The sequence below is a fragment of the Pipistrellus hanaki genome (genome assembly GCF_964339955.1).
Source record: "Pipistrellus hanaki genome assembly, chromosome: 19".
Taxonomy (NCBI): domain Eukaryota; kingdom Metazoa; phylum Chordata; class Mammalia; order Chiroptera; family Vespertilionidae; genus Pipistrellus; species Pipistrellus hanaki.
The window spans coordinates 24,838,804-24,862,276 of NC_140521.1; the positions used below are offsets into that span (position 1 = coordinate 24,838,804).

The 23,473-nt window shown below is 54.4% G+C and overlaps 1 protein-coding gene across 1 annotated transcript in view; it reads right to left on the reverse strand.

Moving 5' to 3' along the window:
* The window catches only part of SORL1 (sortilin related receptor 1), a 135,901-nt gene extending 114,959 nt beyond the window's left edge, over nucleotides 1-20,942 (reverse strand). The window contains exons 1-2 of the mRNA XM_084868410.1: nucleotides 20,655-20,942; nucleotides 1,233-1,349 (exon numbers count right to left, since the gene is read on the reverse strand). Of these exons, the coding sequence (XP_084724536.1) occupies nucleotides 1,233-1,349; nucleotides 20,655-20,885 (348 nt within the window). The 5' untranslated portion in view covers nucleotides 20,886-20,942. The remainder of the gene's footprint in view (nucleotides 1-1,232; nucleotides 1,350-20,654) is intronic.
* Nucleotides 20,943-23,473: the final 2,531 nt, after the last annotated feature.

Genomic DNA, 23,473 nt, shown 5'->3' on the forward strand with positions numbered 1-23,473 from the left:
AGGCCACAGCCGGGAGGCCCAGGGCCAGCTGCCCTCATGCGTGTTACTCGGCTTATAGGTTGTATGAAGGACTACACATCAGGTGCCAACAGTAAGAGTCAGCAGTATTCACATAAAAATCCGGATCTCTGAGCTTCTCTCGAAACTTCAGAAGATCTGGCAACACGGGGCCCTGCTCCTGCTTCCCACCAGCATCCAGAGCGCGTCACGGCCTGGAAAGTCTTTCTGCTCCAGCTCGCAAATCCTTCCACGCCCCAGCGTCCCCGACACCGAGGCCAAGTGCAGTCACACGTTCAGACTGCGTTACAGGGCGTGTTTCCCAAAGCTGCACCTCCACTGAGAGGGACAAATGGCACACTGCCCCAGAGGACGTGACTTCAAGAAAGATGGAGGAGACCAAGGTTCTTGGTAGAGGTACAGGATGACGTCAGCTTGGAGACAGTGTGACGCCTGCCCGTCCCCCGAGCGCCTCCCGCAGGACTGTGTGTATGTGGCGCTTGGTCTTGGGTCTTAACAGAGCCTACCTGCTAAGCACTGTGTAAGGCAACTGTGGGAATAAGAACATGAGCAAATCACCCTGGCCAGTTTGGCTGAGTGGACAGAGCATCGACCCTTGGACTGAAGGGTCCCAGGTTCAATTCTGGTCAAGGGCATGTGTATTGGTTGCAGGCTCAATCCTTCGAGCGTGGAAGACAACCAATCAATGTGTGTCTCTCACGTCAATGTTTCTCTCTCTCTGGCTCTCCCTCTTCCTTCCACTCTCTCTAAAAATCAATGAGAAAACACCCTCATATGAGGATTAACAAAAGTAAAAATTTTTTAAAATAAAAGTTTTAAAAAGAATATGATCAAATCTGATTCAACAGTTCACCCAACTGTAAGGTGTTGGGAAAATGAGGACAGAAGGGCCGTGAGCTCTGTCCGGACTGTGAGCAGACCTACACTCTGCCCAGAAGGCCCTCCCGGCATCATGAACAGACACCACCAGACCGCACCCTGTCACCTCCCAAAAATAATCACACATCACATGATCCGCTGGCAATTGACTGCGTGACCCTGTGGTCAACAAATAAGGAGTATTTATTATTTTCTGGATTCTTTTCTCTAGATGTAACTCATGCCATCCATTCTCCAATGGCCCGCTGTTTTGTGGGATGAGAACCCTGGCAGGTCACAAAGGGACGTGCTGGTGGCACAGAGGAAGAGGATGCCCGAGAAACGCCGAGACTTACGTCGCTGCTGCGGGGTCGGGCCAAGGCCAGGCTGTCTCGGGCCAAGGCCACAATCACGTTGCTTTTCTCTCCGGCCCAGTGCACCACCATCTGGTTGTGGGAATCATTCAGACTCACCTAAGAGACAAAACCAACACAGCAATTAGGGCCATGATGCTCACGTCTCCTGTCACTCAGAAAGGACTACGACCCTTAAATCTGGAGCACCCGGCAGGGAGGGAGGCGGTGGCCTATTTATCCCCGCCACACACAGATCCTGCCACACTCAACTTCCCCAGAAACTCTAGTCCTCTGCTCTCCGTAATATAACAGAACTGCAAAAGGTCTTGGGCTCTCATTGATTTGTGAAATCCATCTGGTCCCCCTCACCCTTACTCCACACATGGGACATGCGCTCCAAAACACCGGAACCTCTTTCCTGGCCAGAAAGAGCACAGGCCAGAAAGGTGCTTTCAAACCTTCGTTTGAACGAGTGTTTCCTGGGCCCCCGGTGGCACAGCTCATCCTCAGCTCACAGCGAGGGCAAAAGAGAAAATGGTCAGTAACAGCAGTTTTATTCATAGAGGTCTGAAGTGTCCCAAATAAGGAACTATTTTCCAGGACTCCAAAGAAACGACCTTTGGATTTTTGCTAGCAGTCGTTCCCATGCTTCCGAATTTTGTAAACCAGTAAAATGAAAGTAAATTAGAAAGGCCAACAGGAGGTTGATGATCACTCCTTTTATGAAAGACTAGAGGCCCAGTGCATAAAATGTGTGCATGGGGGAGGGGGGTCCTCAGCCCAGCCTGCACCCTCTCCAAATGAGACCCCTCAAGGAATGTCCGACTGTCCAACTGTCCGACTACTAGGATCGGGCCTAAACAGTCGGACATCCCTCAGGACTGCTGGCTCCCAACTGCTCGCCTGCCTGCCTGCCTTCCTGATTGCCCCTAACCGCTTCTGCCTACCAGCCTGATCAACCCCTAATCACTCCCCTGCCAGCCTGATTGCTCCCAACTGCCCTCCCTTGCAAGCTTGTTCCCTCCCAACTGCCCTCTCCTGCTGATCATCTAGTGGTGGCCATCTTGTGTCCATATGGGGGCAGGATCTTTGACCACATAAGGGCAGCCATCTTGTGTGTTGGAGTGATGGTCAATTTGCATATTATTCTTTTATAAGATAGGATAGAGGCCTGTTGCACAAGTGGGGACCATGAAGGGTGTCCCGAATCAGGGTAGGGATTCCCTTGGGACAAGGGGCAGCCTGGGTAAGGGGCCTGTGGTGGTTTTCAAGCCGGTCACACCCCCTGGCGACCCTAGTATCTGAAATTTATTTATCACCTATAATTGAAACTTTGTAGCCTTGAGCAGAGCCAAGCCTTCTGCTTGCTCTGTGGCTGTCACCATTTTTGTTGGGATTTATTTATCTTCTATAATTGAAATTTGTAGCCTTGAGTGGAGGCCTGGGCCAGCCAGAGGGCGCAGAAAGCTTGGCTTCCTCCATTGCTAGGGAAACCCAAGCCTCCTGCTAGCTCCATGGCTGCAGCCATCTTGGTTGGGTTAATTTGCATACTCTCTCCTGATTGGTTGGTGGGTGTGGCTTGTGGGTATAGCAGAGTGATTATTAATTTGCCTATTACTCTTTTATTAGATAGGATAAGAAGATAAACAGCCACTGTGCCAGAGCATGACTCGTCTGCTGTTTCCCTGCTTCCTGAAGGCATAGCAGGCTGAGTGGGGTGGAACCAGCTGTGGCAGTGGGTGTGAACCAGCAATGGGGTGTGAACTGCAATGGGGTGTGAACCAGTAATGGATGTAAACTGGCAGTTGGTGTGAACCTATCTGTTGGTGTGAACTGGCAGTGGGTGTGAACCTGGCATTTGGTTTGAAGTGGCAGTGGGGTGTGAACTGACAGTGGGTGTGAAGTTGGCAGTGGGTATGAACCTGGCAGTGGGTGTGATCTGGTAGTGGGTATGAACTGACAATGAGTGTGAACCTGCTGGTTGGTGTGAACTGGCAGTGGGATGTGAACCAGCAGTGGGTGTGAATGGGCAGTGGGTGTGAAGCTGGCTGTGGGGTATGATCTGGCAGTGGGTGTGAAATCTGCGCTGGGTTGTGAAGTAGCTGTGACCATTAAGTGTGAACCTGCACCTGCGGAAAGGTGTCAGGGTCCCCGCCCCATTCAGTCCTGCTTTCCTCCTATCCCAAAACTGCTTTCAGGACCCTGGCATCCGGAAGGGCAGCACCAGAGGTAGGGCCATGTCGGTGAGTGGAGAGCCTCTGCTAATCAGTGCCCTCGCTTCAGGTCACTGGGAGGCATGCTGGCAGCTGAGCTTCTGGGAGTCATCAGGTATGTTCCTAACCCGCCCCCAGCCATGCATGCGCCCTCTGTAATCACCATCACTCCTAAGCAAAGGACACCATAACCCTGAAACCTGCGAAAACATACACTCCAGAATAAAGAACACTTCCTTTAGACAGATTCTGCTTATGGAAAACTAATCTCATTACTGTTTTTGTTTTTTAAAATCTATATTGTTGAAGGTATTGCATAGGTCCTCCTTTCTCCCCATTAACCTCTTCCAGTTGCTCCTGTTTTCCCCCATCCCAGGCCCTCAACACCCCTTTGTCTGTGTCCATAGGTTACGCATATATGCATACAAGTTCATTGGTTGATCTCTTCCCACCCAGCCCCCCTACCTTCCCTCTGTTGTTCAAGAGTCTGTTCATGCTTCTATGACTCTGGGTCTTTTTATATACACTGAGTGCGAGATTATTATGATCTCTAAACACATAACAATCTGGCCACTCAAGTGAATATCCTATATAAGAAAAGGCTAATATGAAAATTATCCCCTTGACCAGGAATTCGACCAGCAGGCAGGCTGGCCAACTGCCCATGTCCCCTCCCCCTGGCCAGGCTGGCTGGACCCCCACCCATGCATGAGTTCATGCACTGGGCCTCTAACCAGAATCAAACCCAGAACCTTTCAGCCAAAGGCCAAACCAGCTAGGGCCCAGGGTCTATTTTTCTTTTGAAGGATAATAATATGAATATTTAATGACAAATAAATAAATAACAATTAGTTAGACCTTCACCATATTCTTCCTACATAATGAACATTAAGATAGTATGTTTAAAAGATAGTTCAATTATTGGCCTTATAATATTTTGATATTTGAAGTAGGAAAAGAGGAACCTGGCCAACCAATTTTTTCATGTCACCACATGTATTTAACATTTCTTTCTTTTCCTCTAATACCTCTAATTTCCTGCCGCGTCATAATAAACTAAACTATATTAAGCAAAGAACACCTGATTTGGTTTCAATTTAAGAAGCAAAAATTCCCATTCCCTAAGTTGACTTTGGGTTATTTGACCACGTGAGTCTGCCTTATAGCCCCTCCCTTTGTGTGTCTTCTGTACAGAATCCAGATGACCCAGACACTGCCAACATCTTCATGGATATCTGTGACATAGCCCACAACCAGAAATTAGACTTGGAGAATTCTTTCTGATGGCATTCAAGTTAGCTGAAGCCTACTATGACCCTAAATGAATTTCCAAGCATCAGACCAAAGCAGAAAAAGGGACACCTAAAGAAACACGAGGAACATGACATAAAGGAAAAGAGGAGGAAGAGTAGGAGGAGCAGGGTAAAGAGGGAAAGTCCAGGCATTCAGAGAGTGATGGGAGGGGGATCCAAGAGCCCAAGAGGAAGAGGGAAAAAGGCCTGGGTCTAGCTCTGAAAGAAAAAATAAAAAAGGTGACACACCTACTTGCAGACAGAGAGACACATATGGGGGGAAATCACGACAAAAAGCGAAAAGAGAAAAGTAGGCCAAATTCTACTGAAGCACAAGGAAGAAGGCGACAGTCAAGTGTCAGCCCAATCAGGGGAAAGAGGCAAAGATGATGAAAACACAGGATCACGATGTGCAAAACTGAATAAAACAAGACACAGTGACTCATATGCACGTGAAAAAAAAAAATACAAGAAAAAGGACAATCAATTGGGGAAAACAAACATACCGATAATTTAAGAGTTAAATTCAACAGAGGAAAGTTAACAATAGAGATATCTACAGGTCAGAACAACAGAGAGTCACAAAAGAAGTAGGGCATTACACCTCTAATGATAAAAGAGCCAGAAACCTAGGGTCCAGCACTAATCAGAACAGCGATAGCAAAGGACACTCAGAAGATTCAGAGACCCAATCAGGACCTGCTTCAGGAAGGCACCTGGGTCTGCCACGGCAGTCAGAAGCCAGCTCTGCACATTCTGGGTCCCATCGAGGACAGCCCGCATGGGCCGTCTGAGTCTGTCCGTGGACATTCAGACTCAAGTGGGGATAGAAGACAGGGATCTATCTGGTCATGGGCGGATCCGACTGCTCTATACAATCAGGCGCTCATCGGCAGAGACATCCTCTCAGGACAGTCCCACAGGCTGTCAGGATTGAGCTCAAGAGGAAGACAAGCATCCCGGCACGAGCAGTCACCTGACAGCCGACACTCGGGCACTGGACACGGCCCATCTTCCACAGCCAGGGCAGCCGGACCTGGGGTCCAGGAGCAGTGAGGCCAGGATAGCAGGCAGTGAAGGTTCAGGCAGACCATCTGTCTCCCCCTCCCACTGGGCCCTGACACAGAGCGGGGCCAGGCGCCACAGGTCTTGGCTCTGAGCCTCCAAAGGCCTGGGTGATGGGCACTCTTGGCCGCCGCTCCAGACCTGGCGCTGTGGAGGGCGGGTCATAGCGGGACAAGGCCCAGTGCTCTCCTCTCTGCCCTGTGCCCCTCTGGGTCTATTTTTGATCATCGGTTTATTGGGTTCACTAGATTCCATGTGAGTGAGATCATGTGATATGTATAGTTCTGACTGGCCTATTTCATTCAGCATAATACTCTCCAGGCCCCTCCTGCTGTTGGAAACGGTAAAGTTCCAGTACTCCATTGTGTAGAAGGACCACGGTTTGTTAATCCACTCGTCTGCTGATGGGCTGTTTCCAAGTCTTAGCTATGGCAAATTGTGCTGCTATGAACATAGGGGTGCATATATCCTTTCTGATCAGTGTTTCTGATTGCTTGGGCTATATTCCTAGAAGTGGGATCACTGAGTCAAATGGCAGCTCCATTTTTAGTTTTTTGGGAAACGCCATACTGTTCTCCACAGTGGCTGCACCAGTTGGCATTCCCACCAGCAGTGCCTGAGGGCTCCCTTTTCTCCTCATCCCTGCCAGCACTTGTTGTTTGTTGACGGTAGCCTTCTCACAGGTGTGAGGTATATCTCACGGTCGTAGTTTTGATTTGCATCTCTCAGATGATTAGTGACTTGGAGCATGTTTTCATGTCTCTTGGGCATCTTTCCTATTTCGTGCCATCTTAGAACCCTTGAGGGTACTACGTTCCGCCTTCTGTGTGAAGCACACACTGATCGCCACACTAACAGAAATCCTGAGAGCTGCTGTCAACATTCAAAATCAGGACAAGTGCCCAGAAACAGGAGCTGGGCTCCCCTCCTGCTGAGTGAGCAGAGAGAGCCGATCCAGGTCTCTGCGACCCCCTCCTCTCAGGCCGGGGCAGGAGGAAGTCCAGCCCTGGGCTCCCAGCAGCCCCTGCCCCTCCGGCCTGCACATCCCCCCCCCCCCCCCCCCCCCCCCCCCCCCCCGCCGCCCTGCGGCCCCGCCTTCAGAGAGGCTTCCCTTCAGAGCTCCAGCAAAACCCTCCTTTGCAGGGCCCTCCCCCCACTCCCCGCCCTACGCCCCCGCCCCCACCCCCCTGGCTGGAAGCTCTCGGATACCCCAGGTGGAGAAGCACCTGCCCCAGCCAATGGAGGCGCTCACCGTAACACTCTGCTCTGGGTTCTAAGCGCCTGCATCCAAACTCTTGGAAAATATATGAAAATGACCCGTGAGGTTTTAGAAAAAAGTGTCAATTCCAGAATGTTCCTGCTCAGGGAAGTCCAGGCACCAACAGGAAACGTAAATAAAAAGTGGAAATGAGCAGCCTCACCGCCCAGTGAGTCCCCCTGGGGACTGACCCGCAGCAGCGAAGCGTGCTTGGGAAGACCCTGCGGGACGCTCGGCCAGGCTGTGTCCACACAGCAGCCACACGCAGGGAGCCCCGAGCACTCGGCCCGGCCAAGGGCATAAAAGAAACCCACACACAGCGCACACAGACCACGGCTCAGCCACAGAAGATGGCACCTGACCATTTGCTCCGAGAGTATTATGCCGAGTGCAGTCAGGGAAGACAAACCCTGTGTGGTCTCACTGTTGATCAAAGGAACAAATGAAACTGAAACAGACTCACTGCTATGGAGAGAACCGGGGGGAAGGGGGGGAGACTCAGAGCTCTGGTGACAGAGGTGAGGGACCAAGCAGCACGAAGTGGCAGCTGCAGAACAGTCCCGGGAAGACAGGAAAGCTCGGGAAACACTGAAAACCACGGACAGTGCCGGTGGGCGTGGGGAATTGGAGGGGAACACCAGGTAAAGTATATGGCTGTCTAACCACTGAGCTGTACACCCGAAACCAATCCATAGAACAGAAATAAGCCATCTTTTACCCTAAAATGCACAGCAAGAAAGGAGCCAAGAGCATCTCCATGGCCTTCCTTCCCCCAGCCCTCGCTCTGAGGAACCTGGGCAGCAGGGGCCTAGTCTCAGGCCAAAAGTCTCCCTCCAAACACACCCCCGCTTCCAACCAGAGGTAACACCAGAGAAGTACGCCAACATCGGCACAATGAAGGACGTGCCTAGAACGGACCACGCTCGTCGGGGGTCTGGGATGGGAACGCCCACAGAGGTTCCACCTGGGACACCTCTGAACAGTCCCTCCGGCAGGTGACAACGAAATGACTGCCGGGTCGCAGCGACCAGGATGGGAAAGAGGTCTGAACAGGACGTGCTGAGCCTTTCTACTGGGAGCATGAGACTCATGGCCCCTCCCCCAATCCTAAAGGGGGAGTGGGGCGCAAAGGACAAAGGGCACAGAGCCTCCAAGGGCCCGGCACAGAGGAAGTGGGCGGGCGCGTGGTGAGATGCTGTTAAACATCACTGTAGCCGAAACCGGTTTGGCTCAGTGGTAGAGCCTTGGTCTGCGGACTGAAAGGTCCCAGGTTCTGGGATGCTGGCACATCCCCAGTAGGGGGGTGTGCAAGAGGCAGCTGGTCGATGTTTCTCTCATCTACGTTTCTAGCTCTCTATATCTCTCCCTTCCTCTCTGTAAAAAATCAATAAAATATATTTAAAAAATTAAAATTAAAAGAAGTCACTCTCAGTGGGTGCACATATGCCTGCCCCGTGGACAGACAATGGGTGGCGAGGGCCTGGGGGGAACAGAGTGGGCTGGAAGGGGTTAATGGGGGGAAGGAGGCCTATGCAATACTTTCAACAATAAAGATTAAAAGAAAAAACACATGCACACAATAAAAACCAGTAAATAAAAATTATCTTCGTTTTATCACATGTCCCTTTATTCCTGACACAGACTGTAAGGGCAGCCAGCAGGGGGAAAGAAATCCCGGGCCACTGGGCAACTCACACCAACAGCTGAGCTCCTTCCCTTGGCAACAGGTCAGCGTGGGCAGCTCCTGGTGAGGAAGTCCCTGCTGAGCCACCACAGCCTCTGGCTGAGTCACGGCTAATCCTCCAGGTGCTGCCCATCCCCCGGCACAAGCCCATAGTCAGCCACAGGAGTCCCGCACCCTGAAGCCACTGAGGAGCGGGGAGGTGGCAGGCAGGCAGTGCAGACCCGCCTTGTTCTCTGGACTCCCCTCTCTCTCCCATCTCCCCTTCCTCCCCGCCTCCCTCAACTCCCCAGTCTTCCCAGTCTCCCCTGCCTCCCCTGTTTCCCCTCCACCCCCTCCCCCACCTCCCCTGCTTTCCATCCCCCACCCCCCACCCTGCTCCTGCCCCTGCCCAGGGGAAAAGCAAGTGGAGATGCTAGCCATGGACAGTGAGCAGGAACCCACACCCAGGGCAGCCGCCAGCAGTGACACCTGTAGAACATGGACAGGTCCCTCCCTTCCTGGTGGTTTAGATTTGTGATTCCTTCTCCCTCCCCAGGACTGCCCTCCCCGAGGCACTTCTCCCACCCCCCCTCCACCCCCCCTGCTCTCCTCAGGCCTCCCTCAGCAGCTGAGGCCTCCAGACCACCTGCTCACTCAGGTCCCACAGCCAGAGGGGAGGGAGGGCGGGTGGCTTTTGCAGGGAGGTAGCCTTGATGTACAGTCAATTATCACAGCAACCCCAGGCAGGCACCACAGGCCCCTGCAATCTCCAGCTCACAGGGCGTAGCTGGCGCTTGATTCTGAGACAGTGGATTGGAGCTGTAAAGGCAGCAGGGAGGGCCCAATGGCTCCCCTTAGGGGCAAGCACAGTACAATCAGCAGCACAGGAAGTCCTGTGCACAGAAACCACGTCATGCACAATCACCAGGAGGCGCTTCAGGCCTCCGCTAGCCTTATGGGTGGCTGAAGAGTGGAGATCAAGCCACACAGGTCACCTGGTCCAGGGACTCCGAATATGGCTGCAGAATCACCCCAAACCCACTCATTGAGGACCCCATGACTGGAGCCCAGGAACCAGTATTTTCAGAGAGACACCTGCATGTCTCCTATGCAGTTTATCTGGGGAGGAATGGATCTTGTCCACTCCCCTTCCTACTGGCAGGCCCGGGACTTCCCAGGAGGGTGGCAGAAGACTCCTTCCCATGGGGCAGCTGTCTCTGGGAGGCTGTTAAAACTCTATGATCTACTGACCTAAGCCCAGTGCGGGAACCCTCAAACCCCGATTTAGACACTGCCCGGTAGTATTTACAGGAACTGTGACGACAGGGAGGCCATGGCGATGGACGGCACACGGGGCTGCCTCAGGCTGGGCGCAGGCAGGGACTCCCCCGGGAAAGGGTTTGTTCTGGGTGAAAAGGGTTAGGGCTGGGCAGAGGCAGTGGCTGCACAACACCGTGAACGTCCTAATGCTCCTGAACTGGCTCTTCTAAGTGGTTCTGTGACACTAACTCCTTTTCTAAAAGGCTCTGCCATGACCTAGGAGGAACAGAAACGGCTCACGTGCTGATCCAGTACCGAGGCACTCCCCTCTTAAGAACGGCTTCTTTCACCTCCCGAGGACCCTTCAAACCACCCACCCAACGACACAGCGGAGTGAGTCCGGGAAGCAGGCTGAGGGCCGCTCCTGCCAAGGCCACGGGTCACCGCCTGTCAACTGCTCTGCAGAGCCCAGCAGCCTGCAGGCCTGGCCCCCGGGCCCCAGTCCCCGTCCCCTCTGGGGACGGCCTCGGGCCGGGCAGCAGTGTCCACCTCCAGTCACAGCAGTCACCACCCACAATGACACCTCGCCATCGCTGTCTCCCGGCCACAGCGCCCGGGCGCCTGGAGAAGTAGATGGTCTCCAGCCCCCAGCCCTGGGTTGTCGCAATGAAAGAGGACAAAAGTGGTGTGAAGGCTGACTGCTCGCACTTCCCCTACTGACTGCACACCCAGTGAGGCCCATTAGGTGGCAGGCACCCAGTGGGGCTCTTTTTCTCTTTAACATGTTTTTTATTTATTTTAGAGAAGAAGGGAGCTAGAGAGAGGCATAGAAACATCAATGATGAGAATCACTGATCAGCTGCCTCCTGCACGTAGCCTACTGGCTGAGCCAAACCAGCCAGGGCCTCTGGGGCTCTTGAAGCATTTCTCACCTGTCGAAAGTGCACAGAGTCCTTCCGGGGAAATGAGTGTTGCAAATCTGATAGTAATGACAAACTTACAATAAAACCACAGGACAGTCATTGAGGCTTATCCAGGAGAATACGGAATGGGTCCCCTATTGTCTCTGATCATTTCTTCTGCCATCAACTCTTTCAAAGTGGTCAAACCCAAAGAAACCAGCACCTACATCCTCGTCATTCCAATACAGCTTCTTCCCAGAACACGGTTCTCGGAGGACAAGCTAGGCCGCCTGGAGATCAAAGGTTCGATTCCCAGTCAGGACACATGCCTGGGTTGCAGACTTGGTCCCCAGTGTGGGGCATGCAGGAGGCAGCCAATCAGTGATTCTCCCTATTAATTGATGTTTCTAGCTCTCTCTCTCCCCCTCTCCCTTCCTCTTTGAAATCGATTTTAAAAGTATTTTTTTTAGAAAGACTGCTCTGAGTTTAGTGAGCTCTCCATCCTCCGGGAGAGTGAGTCTCAGGGAGAGCTGCCTCACACCGCGCGGCTCCCGGCACCTCCTGTGTCTGCTCTCTCACTTCTCCTTCGCCCACAGAACTCTGCCTACTTTGCTGATAAGTCTGGCTCCCCATCTCACAGATGAGGACCTTGGGCTTAAAAACTTCGCATTTCACTGTACTCTCCTTAACTAAAATCCTCGTCTCTTCTTAGGGGAAAGGAGCTCCTGGTTTTGGTTGAGGAGATAATCCTGTGTCCTCTGTCCCTGAAGGGCGATGAGCTGCTCTCGCCGACTTAGGCTGCTGGCAGCAGAACCTGCTGCACCCACTTCCAGGTGCGCTGCTCGGCGAGCCCGTCATCAGCAAACAGCGCGCTCTGTGCTCCCATTAAAAAGAACCTGTGGAAAGCATCTGTCATGAAAATAATCACCCCTCCAGGGGCCAGTTGGTAAGAAAACAGGCTCCAGGGAAAATCCAGGCACATAATCCATCTCCCGCATTTTGCAGATGCAGGTAAGCCACAGAGAGTCAGCGCCGGTGGTGTGCCTGCTTCTAATCCCCTAACTGGCTGCTGGGCACCTGGGCCAGGACTAGTGTTAAGTGAGGGTTCACCTACGAACCACAAGCTACTTCTAGGAGCTCTTTAGGAAGGTTCCAGAACATCGACTTTCCCAGACTCTCCTCTTTGGCTCTCTACCTCACCACCTCTTTCCCTCATAAATATTTACTATACACCAGACTCCAAGCTAGGAACAGGAAAAGAGCGGACTTGGGGGTGGGGCAGAGTGTGGCTCCCGCCAAGGCAGAGCAGCGCCAGGAGCCAGGAGGGCTCGGCACGTGTCACACCCGAGAAGCTGACAGGAAGTAGCGAGGCCAGGAGCACCAAGAGGAGGGGAGATGAAATGAGAGGTCCAGGCCGTAAAGGAGAAAGGAGTTCCTTTTCCAGCGACAAGGCCGGGACCCCTGGCTGACAGCAGAGCTTGCTGGGCAGTAACGGAGGCGAGTGTGCGGTGAACAGCCGGTGGCTGGGGTCGCCCTCGATGGCTTACTAGCCGCGTAAGGCTGGCGCGGGCACGTCCCCTTCCTCGGCCTCCGGCGCCCTCTGTGGTGAGAGCAGTGACCATTCTCACTGCACATAAGGTGCTCTCCGTACATCCGTGTCATGGGCTTCAAAATGCGTGCACGCCGTTTCCTTTTGTTAGTGGCGTCTTCTTCCCAAAGCGGCTCCACAAAAAGGCACCTGCGCCCAGCAGCGTTGGACGCGGAGAGCAGTGGCAGCCTGGGTCAAGCTCAGCGCTCAGGTCCCCTCCCCCCACAGTGGGCTCAGAAACCCGAGAAACCTAACCTCCAGCCCACACCCAGTGTGGCACTCATTTCTGGCACTTTGCTCGCCCCACAGGGGAAGCATTTAGGCATTACATCCCAGAACTGAAGGCCTCCAGACCTTTCCTCACCGGGGCTTCCTTACCGACTGAGCGAGAGGCTGATGGAGAGCAGGCACATCGAACCGAACAGCAGGCCCGCGAGCCCTGCCCGAGGTCCCGGGGGGAGGAGGAGCGGGCCTCGCTGCTGGCTCCGAGCTTAACTCCATGCCCTGTGTCCGGAACCCTGTACCTCTGTCCAGCTCTCCACCTCGCCCCGTAACTCTTCTCCTCCAACGATGCAGGGCCTATCCCGCGGACCACCCCAGCAGGCACACCTCGCCAAGCTCAGCGCTGTGCCCAGTGAGCGCAGATCTCTTTAACCCCAGCGAGGACGTCAGGGAACTCAGTGTCACCGGGCAGAGTCTCGTGTTACCCAAGTACTGAGCACAGGTTTAACGTGCCAAGTCTCTTCCCAACATTCTGGCGTTTCACAGGCCACTCGCCCGCCGCCCTCCAGCCCATGCCCTGCCCTGCAAGCTCCTCTCAGCTCCTGGCAGCCAGCCCAGCCCTCTCACCAGGCCCACGGGCAGGCCGGGGGCAGCTCTCACACAGACCCCCTGGGCTGGCAGAGACAGAGGGGCCCTGACCACCCAGCTCATCTCACAGCTACCCCCGAGTCTCCCAGTGACAGACCCCACCCTAGCCTTTCCCCAAGTCTGCTTTAACCCTGGTCCTCCACATTCAAAGAGATCATCCCAGCTTTTCCCCGTTTTTTCCAGGCACAAAGGTTTCCTAAGAGTTAAAAACTTCCTCATGACACCACTCAGTCCGCAGCTCAGCAAGGTAGACTGGCTCTCACCTGGGCACCAACTAACATAAAAATCCCAATCAGGACCCACTAAGGGCTCAAACCCACGCTTATTTCACATGCTAGCCATCTGATCTGCAAGTTATTTGGGGGAAGTGGGTTTCTACTCAATAGGCTGGTCTCTTTTTTCAGTAACAGAAACCACGATAGTTACTTTCTTCACTTACAAGATGGAGAGGGATCATCAACAAAACAGCACGTTGGCCCCTGCACACAGGAATGGTGTGTGAGACACACACATTTCTACTTTCGTGTTTGCCAGTCAGACTGGGCTCTGAGCACATCAGCCTGCCTTCTGAGAACCCACAGTGTGTTCCCAACCTCCTGCCAGGGACTGGAGATGACCTGGGGAAGGTCCAGTGCTCCGAGCAGGCCCGCAGTTGTCGGCGGAGAGGGTGCTGTGGATGGAGACAGGCCAGCGCTGCCATCACCAGGATGAAGGACAGGCCCAGCTACAGGGCGGCCAGGCAACAAGCCCGGGCACACAGGAGGGCCAGAAGGCCCACCGTCTACTCTTCCAGGTTCAGCAGACCTGCGGTCTCCCAGCAGCTCAGCGAAGACCCATGACAGGCCCTGGCAGAAGTGCGTCACAGCCATCAGCTGTCGTCACCCAAGGCACCGCTGGGGGAAGCCGCTGTGCAGAGCACCCCTAAGACAAGCACCCCACCCACGTGCATCCACAGCTCCGAAGCATCCCTGCCCAGGAGAGAAAGGGACCGACTCCCGCCATCCGGCCAGCGTCAGCAGCCCCAGAGCCCGGGTTAGACGACAGCCCTCACTCTAACAACCTGAAGAGCTGGCTCGTTCCCCTCCATTTGTGGTCAAACAAACGCACGCTCCGTGGTGCAGCTCCCGAGCTCCCTCTGACCAGTGCCCGGGCCAGGAGGAGCCGCAACCGAGGTAGGTGCCCTTGCCCGGATTGACCCAGGGACCCTTCGGACGGTGGGGGCTGTCCACCACTGGGAAGAGACCTCCCCCAGCCTGTAAGAGCTACCCAACCTCGAGCACTAGACGAGAGCTGCTTATGGTTCCTGAAACTTAAATGTACACTGAATAAAGTTAAATGAAACAAAATAGACTCCGTTTTTCAATCATACCAGCCACTCTTCAAGTGCTCATCCGCCACATGGTGCTAATGCACAGACTGGCCGGCCCAGACACAAACTGTTCCTGTCATCACAGGTGTCTAGAAGCACTCTACTGGGCCCTGGCTAGTGTGGCTCAGTGAACAGAGCATTGGCCTGCGGACCAAAGGGTCTCAGGTTCCGTTCCACTTGACAGCATGTATCTCAGTTGTAGGCTCCTCCCCTGCCCGGGCCCTGGTAAGAGGTCATGCAGGAGGCAACCAATCGATGTTTCTCTCACATCGATACTTGTCTCTGGCTTTTCCTCTCTCCCACTCGCCCTAAAACTCAGTGGAAAAAGACCCTCAGAGGAGGATTAAGAGTGCTCCGCTGGGAGCTCCATCACAGCTGGGGCCTTCCAGCTCTGGGCCAGCCCAGCAGGGCCCACGACCACTGCGGTCAGAGTTCCCCACAGTAACAGGTTCTTTCTGTAAATCCTTTTCCCTTACTACTGTGGTCGTTATCAAGTCCTATCTTCATGGGAACCCCCACACCTCCCCTAAGGAAGAAATGCACAAAGCATTCCTATATTACAATAAAAACAAAACCGAGGGCTTCCCAATAGCAGAGCGAAGCCCTAGCCCTGACCCATCCCCAGCGCCTACTCCCTGGATCACAGCAGCCTCCTCGCCGCCTCTGTGCCATTCTGTGAAGGCCACGTTCACAGCTCAGTACACCAGCAAATTAGGTCGGAATTAACTGTGGCTCACTTTAAACGGGAGGAAATTGATTTCTGTACCTGTGTGGCTGGCCTAAATGTGCCATGTGCCAGTGGGGATCCCGGTACCTAGAGAATCGTCAGCAAGGTCTGTGCTCACCGCCAAAGAGAACACCTCACCCTGCAGCCCGGCCACTTCTGGGAAAGTCCTCCTCCCAAACAGGCAAGCCAAATGGACTGAGCTCACCTCAGTTTCCACTAAATGTTCAAAAAATGGAGAAAAGGTCAGCGTAAACCTCAGCTTAGTTCACTTTTATGCAATCAATTATCAGCATCTGACTTATCAAAAACTCTAAACTCCAAGCTAGCTTCTGTTTATGCCAGTCATTTCACATACCAGTTGCTCAAAAATGCAAACTCATTTTAATACTTCTCTAAGCAAAATTTAATTAGAAGGTAAATCGGTGTGTTTCTTTTTGAGGTTATTTTTTGGATCGCCAGCTCTCCGGGTCATGGACTGTTAGGCAGAACAGCACAGAGGTGGCCTTCATCTCTCAGGAGAAACAACACAATATGACAATGAGATGTTCCAACAGCATCCATCTTTGCTTCCGACTGTTCGTTGCTGTTGGGATCTGCTTCCGGGGTCTCAGGTATCAAAGTACTGTATTAAGCATACCATTAACTTCACTTCACACCCTATAAAGTAAGGGTTCTTGAAAACAACATGAATTAGAACCAATATCCAGCCCTAGCTGGTTTGGCTCAGTGGATAGAGTGTCAGCCTGCACACCAAAGGATCCGGTCAAGGGCACATGCCCAAGGGGGTCAAGGGCTTGATCCCCAGTAGGGGCTATGCAGGAGGCAGCCAACCAATGATTCTCTCTCATCATTGATATTTTTCTTTCTCTCTCCCTCTCCCTTCCTCTCTGAAGTCAATAAAAATATATTTAAAAAACAAAACAAAAACCACACACCAATATCCACGATCTCTATCTTCTGATGTCCTGCACCTCTGAGCTCTGCATCTCTCGGGAATTGCTCTCCTGGATGACTCTTCATTTTATTCCTTTAATTCTCCATCCCTGTCCTCCTTCCTCCCATTCTTTCCACATCTTAAAGCCTCTACCCACCCACATACCCCAAAATAAGCAAGCAATTAATGAGCTCAGCAGTGGCCAGACACTGAGCTGGGTGCAAGAGACGCCAAATGGAACCAGGAAGTTTTTCAAGGTCACATCCCTTATCGAGCCAACCCAACATTCCAGGCAACTCTGCACCTACTTGGAAGTCAACTGGAAACAGCAAATGCTTTGCCTTCTCATCTTTTAGAAGCATGAGGTCAAACATTCTAACCTCAGAACCCGCCAACCAATTCTTTCCCAGGCAAGTGTATCGTGCAAGAATCTACTCCTAAGAGATCTAAAGCTCAGCAGAATGCCACCCAAAGGAGGCTCTTTGTCCCAGGACCTTGTGCTGTAACAAACACTTGATTTTCAGTCTCAAATCAGGACACTGAATACTCCCTGGAATCAGAAAGAGAACTCAGGGGCAGGAAAATAACCCTGTAAATCAATCCTGTTAGGCTTTGAGCTCCGTTCCAAAGGCGTTTGCCCTGGGACAGTACATTAGCAAACCACCAGACCCTAAAGGAGAGGACACTGAGCACAGAATCCCAGCTCACCACTAAAGAACCCCGATCGCACAGGGCTCCACCACCGCCGCCCTCCCCACAAGTACGCCAACTCCCTCTCCGTCTCCACCGGCCCTCCTGGAAAGCGCCTGTCCTAGAACTCAGTGTGCGGCCTGCACCCAGGCCTGTCTTCTCCCAGGTGTGCAGCAGGCCCACCCCTATTCCTGAAGGGCCCCCAGGTGCCAGGACGAGAGGAGAGAACGGCTGATCCGCACCTACAGAGCAAACACGAGGATGAGCGTTAAACCAGCACAAGGCGAGGCTGCAATGCTGCGGCTGAGCTCCAGCTCTCCCCTAGCAGCCTGGCTCCAGGTGCTGCTGGGTGTTGGAGGATGGAACAGGAAGACCAGGGCAGGCAGAGGAGAAGGCAGGAGAGCACAGAGGCACGGGGCTGACATAAAATCAAGAAGAGACTCTAGCCGAAACCGGTTTGGCTCAGTGGATAGAGCGTCGGTCTGCGGACTGAAAGGTCCCGGGTTTGATTCCGGTCAAGGGCATATACATTGGTTGTGGGCACATCCCCAGTAGGGGGTGTGCAGGAGGCAGCTTGTTGATGATTCTTTCTCATCGATGTTTCTAGCTATCTATCCCTCTCCCTTCCTCTCTGTGAAAAATCAATAAAATATATATTTTTAAAAATCAATACAAAAAAAAAAAAAGAGACTCTGTGCAGCAAGAATTATGGAACCCCTTTTCTTGGACTTGGCCTTTGTAAGAAGGGGCTCAACTCCATAGGTTAGTGGAGCCAGAGAAAAAGAACTGACTACAACACAGGGCCCTGTCTCCCACCGACACAGGGTATCCCGGCAAAGCCCTCCTCGCTCCTCTCCCAGAAGCTGGTGGCCTAGGTCCGTGGTCGGCAAACTGCATATCGCGAGCCACATGTGGCTCTTTGGCCTTTTGAGTGTGGCTCTTCCACAAAATACCACAGCCTGGGCAAGTCTATTTTGAAGAAGTGGCGTTAGAAGTTGTTTAAGTTTTAAAAAGTTGGCTCTCAAAAGAAACTGCAGTCATTGTACTGTTGGTATTTGGCTGTTGACTACTGAGTTTGCCAACCACTGGCCTAGGGCTTCTGCATTCGGGCAGCTCCCGTTTGCAGCCTGAATCTGTGCTACCAGGTAGCCTCAACCTCATCCAAGGTCAGAGGTCAGAACCTACAGAGTACTGGAGCCCACTGACCCTCATCACGCTACCTCCCACGCCCTCCCACAGCAAACAGCCCGCCATAGAGCTGTGAAGGGTTGCTGCGCCCACGTTTTCTTGTTCCGCTTTATGCAGTCACGTGCCTTATTCGCATCTGCTGGATCTCCTTAAATTGTGAGTTTTCAAGAAGCAGGATGAAATGTCCCCTCCCCTAGCTGAACTCCTATCTCTATAGAACCACACTCAACTCAAGCAATACTACGGAGAACACTGAAATTCTCGGTTTAAAAGCGGAGTGGAACTGCTTAGGGCTAGCTGCAGGATGGGCATGTGTTTACAGTCCACATCCTGACATCACAACAGTGACGGCAGAGAACTTACAAACCAGGTCTGTCCGAGGACAAACAGGCAAAAGGTCACCCTCACCGGAAAGGGCATTCCAAACAGGTGAATTCCCCAGAGGGTGCCAGTCCCTGCGGTCCCGATCCCTGTGCTCAGAGCCGGAGGCCCGCACAGGGTCCGCACAGGGTCCTCACAGGGGTCCCCAAGGGCAGAAAGCCCAGCACCAGGACTCTTCCTCCCGCCGGGCCGTCCTTAGAGACTCAAATGCACCGCGGGCATCAGGGAGCACGGCCGGGAGACAGTGTGGAGGGGAACAGCAGCTCGGCCCTGGGTCCTGCTTTGGGCAGGACTTCCTCATTCTAGGTTGGACTCAGGCTCTCCATCCTTCAGCTACACAGACTCACGCAGCCTGGCTGCATATAGAGCCCTGGGTTTTCAGAACACGGGTCATGGTTAACTTGCCCCAAGGAGCTTTCACAAACCACACGGGAGGGGGGAGAGGGGGCCGCACCTGTGTGCATATTTCTGGGACAGGAAAGCTCTGCCCTCCACCAAAACTATTGCTGCAGCTGACCTGAGCTCAGGGAGGGACTGCTCCCAGCCTCGCCCCCCTGCACCCATGTCCACTCCAGGCCCCCAGAGAGCTGATTCAGGTCCACAGCGGAGCTGACTGAGGAGACTCAATCAACAGGGAACCCCACTCCCCTCCATCCCTTCCTTCAGAATGCTGGCATCTCTGCTGAGAGCAAGGACCTTGCTGACTTCAACAGCACACACGGCACACACCACGGTCCCCAGGGGCTGACAGCAGACAGAAGTCAAATGCTTCCACCCACTCACCACCTTCATAGCCCAGCGCACACGAGTTAGAAGGAGGTATTTAAGAAGCTTCACCTAACGTCAGGGCAACTGTTTGGCCCCTAAAGTCAGACTGCGTCGACACAGGTGCCGCAGGCAGCCCTGCCCTGTGACCTCAGGCTGGTCACTCACCTTCCTCACACAGTGACACCGGAGGGTCAGCCAATGTCACCGCAATGTATTTAATTAAAAATAATTCAAATGACACAACAGGGTAAAGATGGTTTGTTTATAAGATTCTTCCTCGGATGGCTCCAAGGATCGAATGTTTAACTCTATTTCCTGAAGAAATGGCTAAAAAAATCAGTAAAGCGAGGCAAAATTCAGACTAATTTTTAAACTGTTATTTTAAAAGGGAACATTTTGACTGTAGAAATCGTGCTGTTTACTGCCTCCATTGGTCCCACCTTTTCTCCCCCACTAACCTTCTAGTTTTGTTGATGGCAATCTTAACCGCAAGCCTGGAAGTCTTGAGAAGCAGTAACAGTCAAATTAATTTTTCCAATGCTGACACTAACCCACACACTCGATTTGCAATTTCTAGCATGAAGTCTGGCCATGAAAGTGAAATTCATGTTACTCATGATCTAATAATCCCATTGCCCGGATAGATATAGATCACAGAATAAAGCTCAACAAATGTCTGCAGGCTTTCAAATCATGAGGGATAGTCGCATCCAAAATAAAGTCAATGGTGTTGAAGGGAGGTGGGGTGGATTAGAAGCTCTCTCTCTCCCACGCACACACACAGGCACACGCGCACACACACAGGCACACGCGCACACACAGTGTCCCTGGGCTGTATCTGGATGTCCCGCTTTCCGGTTTGCTCACCTCAACTGCGGTCAGAACGTGAGAGTGGAAATCCCCTCGCCGCACTGTTCTGCGCCAACGGCAGGCTGCTCGCCTGCACGGCCCACGGTGCTCGCTCAGGCAGCCCCCTCCCAGCCACAGGCAAAATGCAGGCGCCCCCCGCACCCCGCACCCGTGCCCACAGCTCTCCCTGAGGGATGTGCACCCAGGTACTTGGACCACGTTTGCTAAAACCGACGGGAAGAAGGAAAGGTGGATGCAATTCAACTACTAAGGGGGTGCTCCCGGGGTGGGAGGGGTCGGGGAACGAATGCAAGCCTGGGGTTCCCTCGGCGCCGCGCCGGGAGGCTGCTGCGCGGGTGGATGCGGGCGGGAGCCGCAGAGGAGCCGGTGCCGGCCCGGGCTCACCTGTCCGTACACCTGGATGGGCTCCGGCTGCAGCGCGGCGCTCCGTCTCCTGCGCAGCGGCAGCTCCCGCGGATCGGCCCGCACCACGAGGAAGCCGCGGTCCTGGGCCCGGGGCGTGCGGCCGGCCAGCGTCTGCGTCCCCGCCGCCGGTGGCGGCAGCAGCGCGAGCAGGGCCAGCGGGGCGAGCAGGACGCGCAGGAGGCGCGGCTGCCTGCGGCTCGGGGACGCCATGTTCGCGCTGCGCAGGGGGCGCCGCCGCCCGGAGAGAATGCGCAGCGCGAGCGGGAGCGCGGCCGCCCGGCCCGGCCCCGCCTCTCCGCCCCGTGCCCGCGCCCGCCCCCGCCCCCCACCGCCGCTTGGGGCGCGCGGTCACGTGAGAAGCCGCAGCCCGTCTCGCGTGCACCTTCCCGCCGGCGCCTGCGGCCCCGCCCTGCGGAGGTGGGAGTCAGGCCGCGAGGGATGGGGAGGTGGAGGCTGCGAGGCTCGCGGGGTGCGCCTCCCCGCCGCACACACCTGGTCCTCCGCCCCGCTGCCATCCCAGCTGCACCTGGGGGCGTGTTTGCCTGCGCGGGGCCGTGCCCAGGCCGCCCTAATTGTCACCGTCTTTTTTGCGCCGGCACAGCCCCTGCCCTGCCAGACCCCCGCCAGGGCCCCGGCGGAAGCCCCACCGACCTGGTAAGAACACGGAGCGCACAGGAGAGGCCACAGAAGCCGCCCCCTCGGAAACTGTCAACTACTCTGAGCCCAGCATGTCCCTGTGGCCCCAGCCACACGCAGGGGGCGGGCTGGCACCCCTCCAGGAGAGCAAGTGCAGAGCCCCCAGTCTCAGAGGCAAGAGGGCACAGGCGTACGCCAGCCCCTCTGCCTGCAGCCAGGGGTGCTAGGCTTGCGCGGGAGGCAGGAGGGGCAGGCACCCAAGGAATGGAGAGTACACCCTTCAAACTAACCCTAAACTCAGCTTGAAGATCCAGACCTCAACCTCAGGAGATAAAACTTCTGTGGCTGCCACTGCTGAGGCTCAGCCCAGATCAAGAATTTTTGCAGATCTGTGGGAACAGCCACAGCCTATCCACTGTGGTTTCATCCTGCTTCCCTGGGCCTTGGGCACGGATCCCTGTGGTTCCCTGGGCCAGATCCCTGTGCCCTGTGCTCCGTGCCCTGATCCCAGATCCCTGTGGTGCCCTGGGCCCTGAGCCCAGAGCCCGGCCTTGAATGAGACGGAAGAAGAGGGCAGGCTGCAGGGAGATGACTTCCATGGCTGCGTGAGCCCTGGGTCTACGGAGGATGGCCTGGTCAGTTCCTCCCAAACGCTCCTCACACTCAATGAACCTCAGCAGCTCGACTCCTGCCCTTCCCCCAGTGAGCAGCAGAGCTGCCTGCTCCGCCCAGCACCCCCCGTGACAACCTGCCCGGGACAGATGTTCCTACTGCCTTAACCCAGCTTCCTGACCCCGTGCCAGACGTGCGGGGGGGCCTGCCTCAGGTTCGGCAGTCCCTGCTTTTCTCCCCGTTTTTTTCTCCGTCCCAGCACAACCTCAGAACCACCCAGTTCTCCCCTCCACACAAGTTGCTTATCCTCTGAGGAAGCCGCTGACCCACTGCCAGCTCCTCCCCAGGGAGAGCCGCGCTGTCCAGTCAGCATCACCTCCCCAGAGTGGGCCCTATGGCCTCCGGGACCCGCAGCGAAGACACCTGCAGCCGCCACGCAACCCAAGGGAGAACGCGAGCCGCGGCCGCGCCAGGACACACTCCAGGTAACTCAGGCATCCCTTTGTAGCGTGTGCCTCATGAGAACCTTCTCTACAAAGGCAAGCCTCAGCCACCTGCAGAAAACACCTGCCTGGACTGTGGATTTGGAGGGAGGGAGGGAGGGGCTTTGACCACCCAGACTGCTGGCTGCCTGGAGGTTCAGATGGCAGTTTGCACTACCTGCTGGTGGTGATTCTGAACTGGCAAGAATGTGGTCATGGTGAGAATGTGGTCATGGTGATAGACGGGCGGAAAGCCTTCCTCTGTGACCGCTGTCTGCACCCCCAGCAAGCCAGGTGGATGATCGTGGAAAGCTCACTGTGCTGCCTCAGAAAGGTGCACTTTCGGACTTTGGAGAGTTGGCCAAATAACCTCTCTGGTCTGTTTGTTCATTTGCAAAATAAGGATCTTAATCCCTCCCTGTGGCACGACGGCACGGAATTCCGGAGAGTATCAGAGGGGAAAATGGGGTGAACTGAAATTGCAGCGCCAATTGTGAAGGCCCCAGATAGGAAGATTGGATGCAGCTGGCATTGGAGACATGAATTCTAGTCCTAATTTTGCAACCAAGTTTCTGTGTGATTGTTGCCCTGGCAACCCCTGGGCATTGGCTTCTTCCTGTGTGAAATGAAAGAGATCTGTGCCCTGATCATCCCCCACCGCCTTCGAGGCCCCTCCTGGGCATAAGATGGGAGCAGCCACCGAAGAGGCCTCCCAGGACGGGTCAGGGCTGAATTGTGCAATTGCGTAGGGTGTTCCTCCTACCTCAAAGCTGCATCTCTGGGGCGTAAACAAACCTCTACTTCCTCCAAAATAACATCCAAGTTGGGGTGGGAGTGAAGACAGAAGGCGGTACACCAGCCCCCTCTACCCAACCCGAACGGCCTTGCTCTTGATGCCGCCCTGCACCGCGAGGAAACTCAACAAGCCCAGGAACGTCAACTGGCAATCAGAGAGTCTGAGCCATGGCCAGCCTCAACGCCATCTCCGTCCTCCTGCTCGTCCTCGGCCTTGCCAAGCTGGGGCTGGAAGTGAGGGTAGGAGAAAATCCCCAGAGACCACAGGGTCCC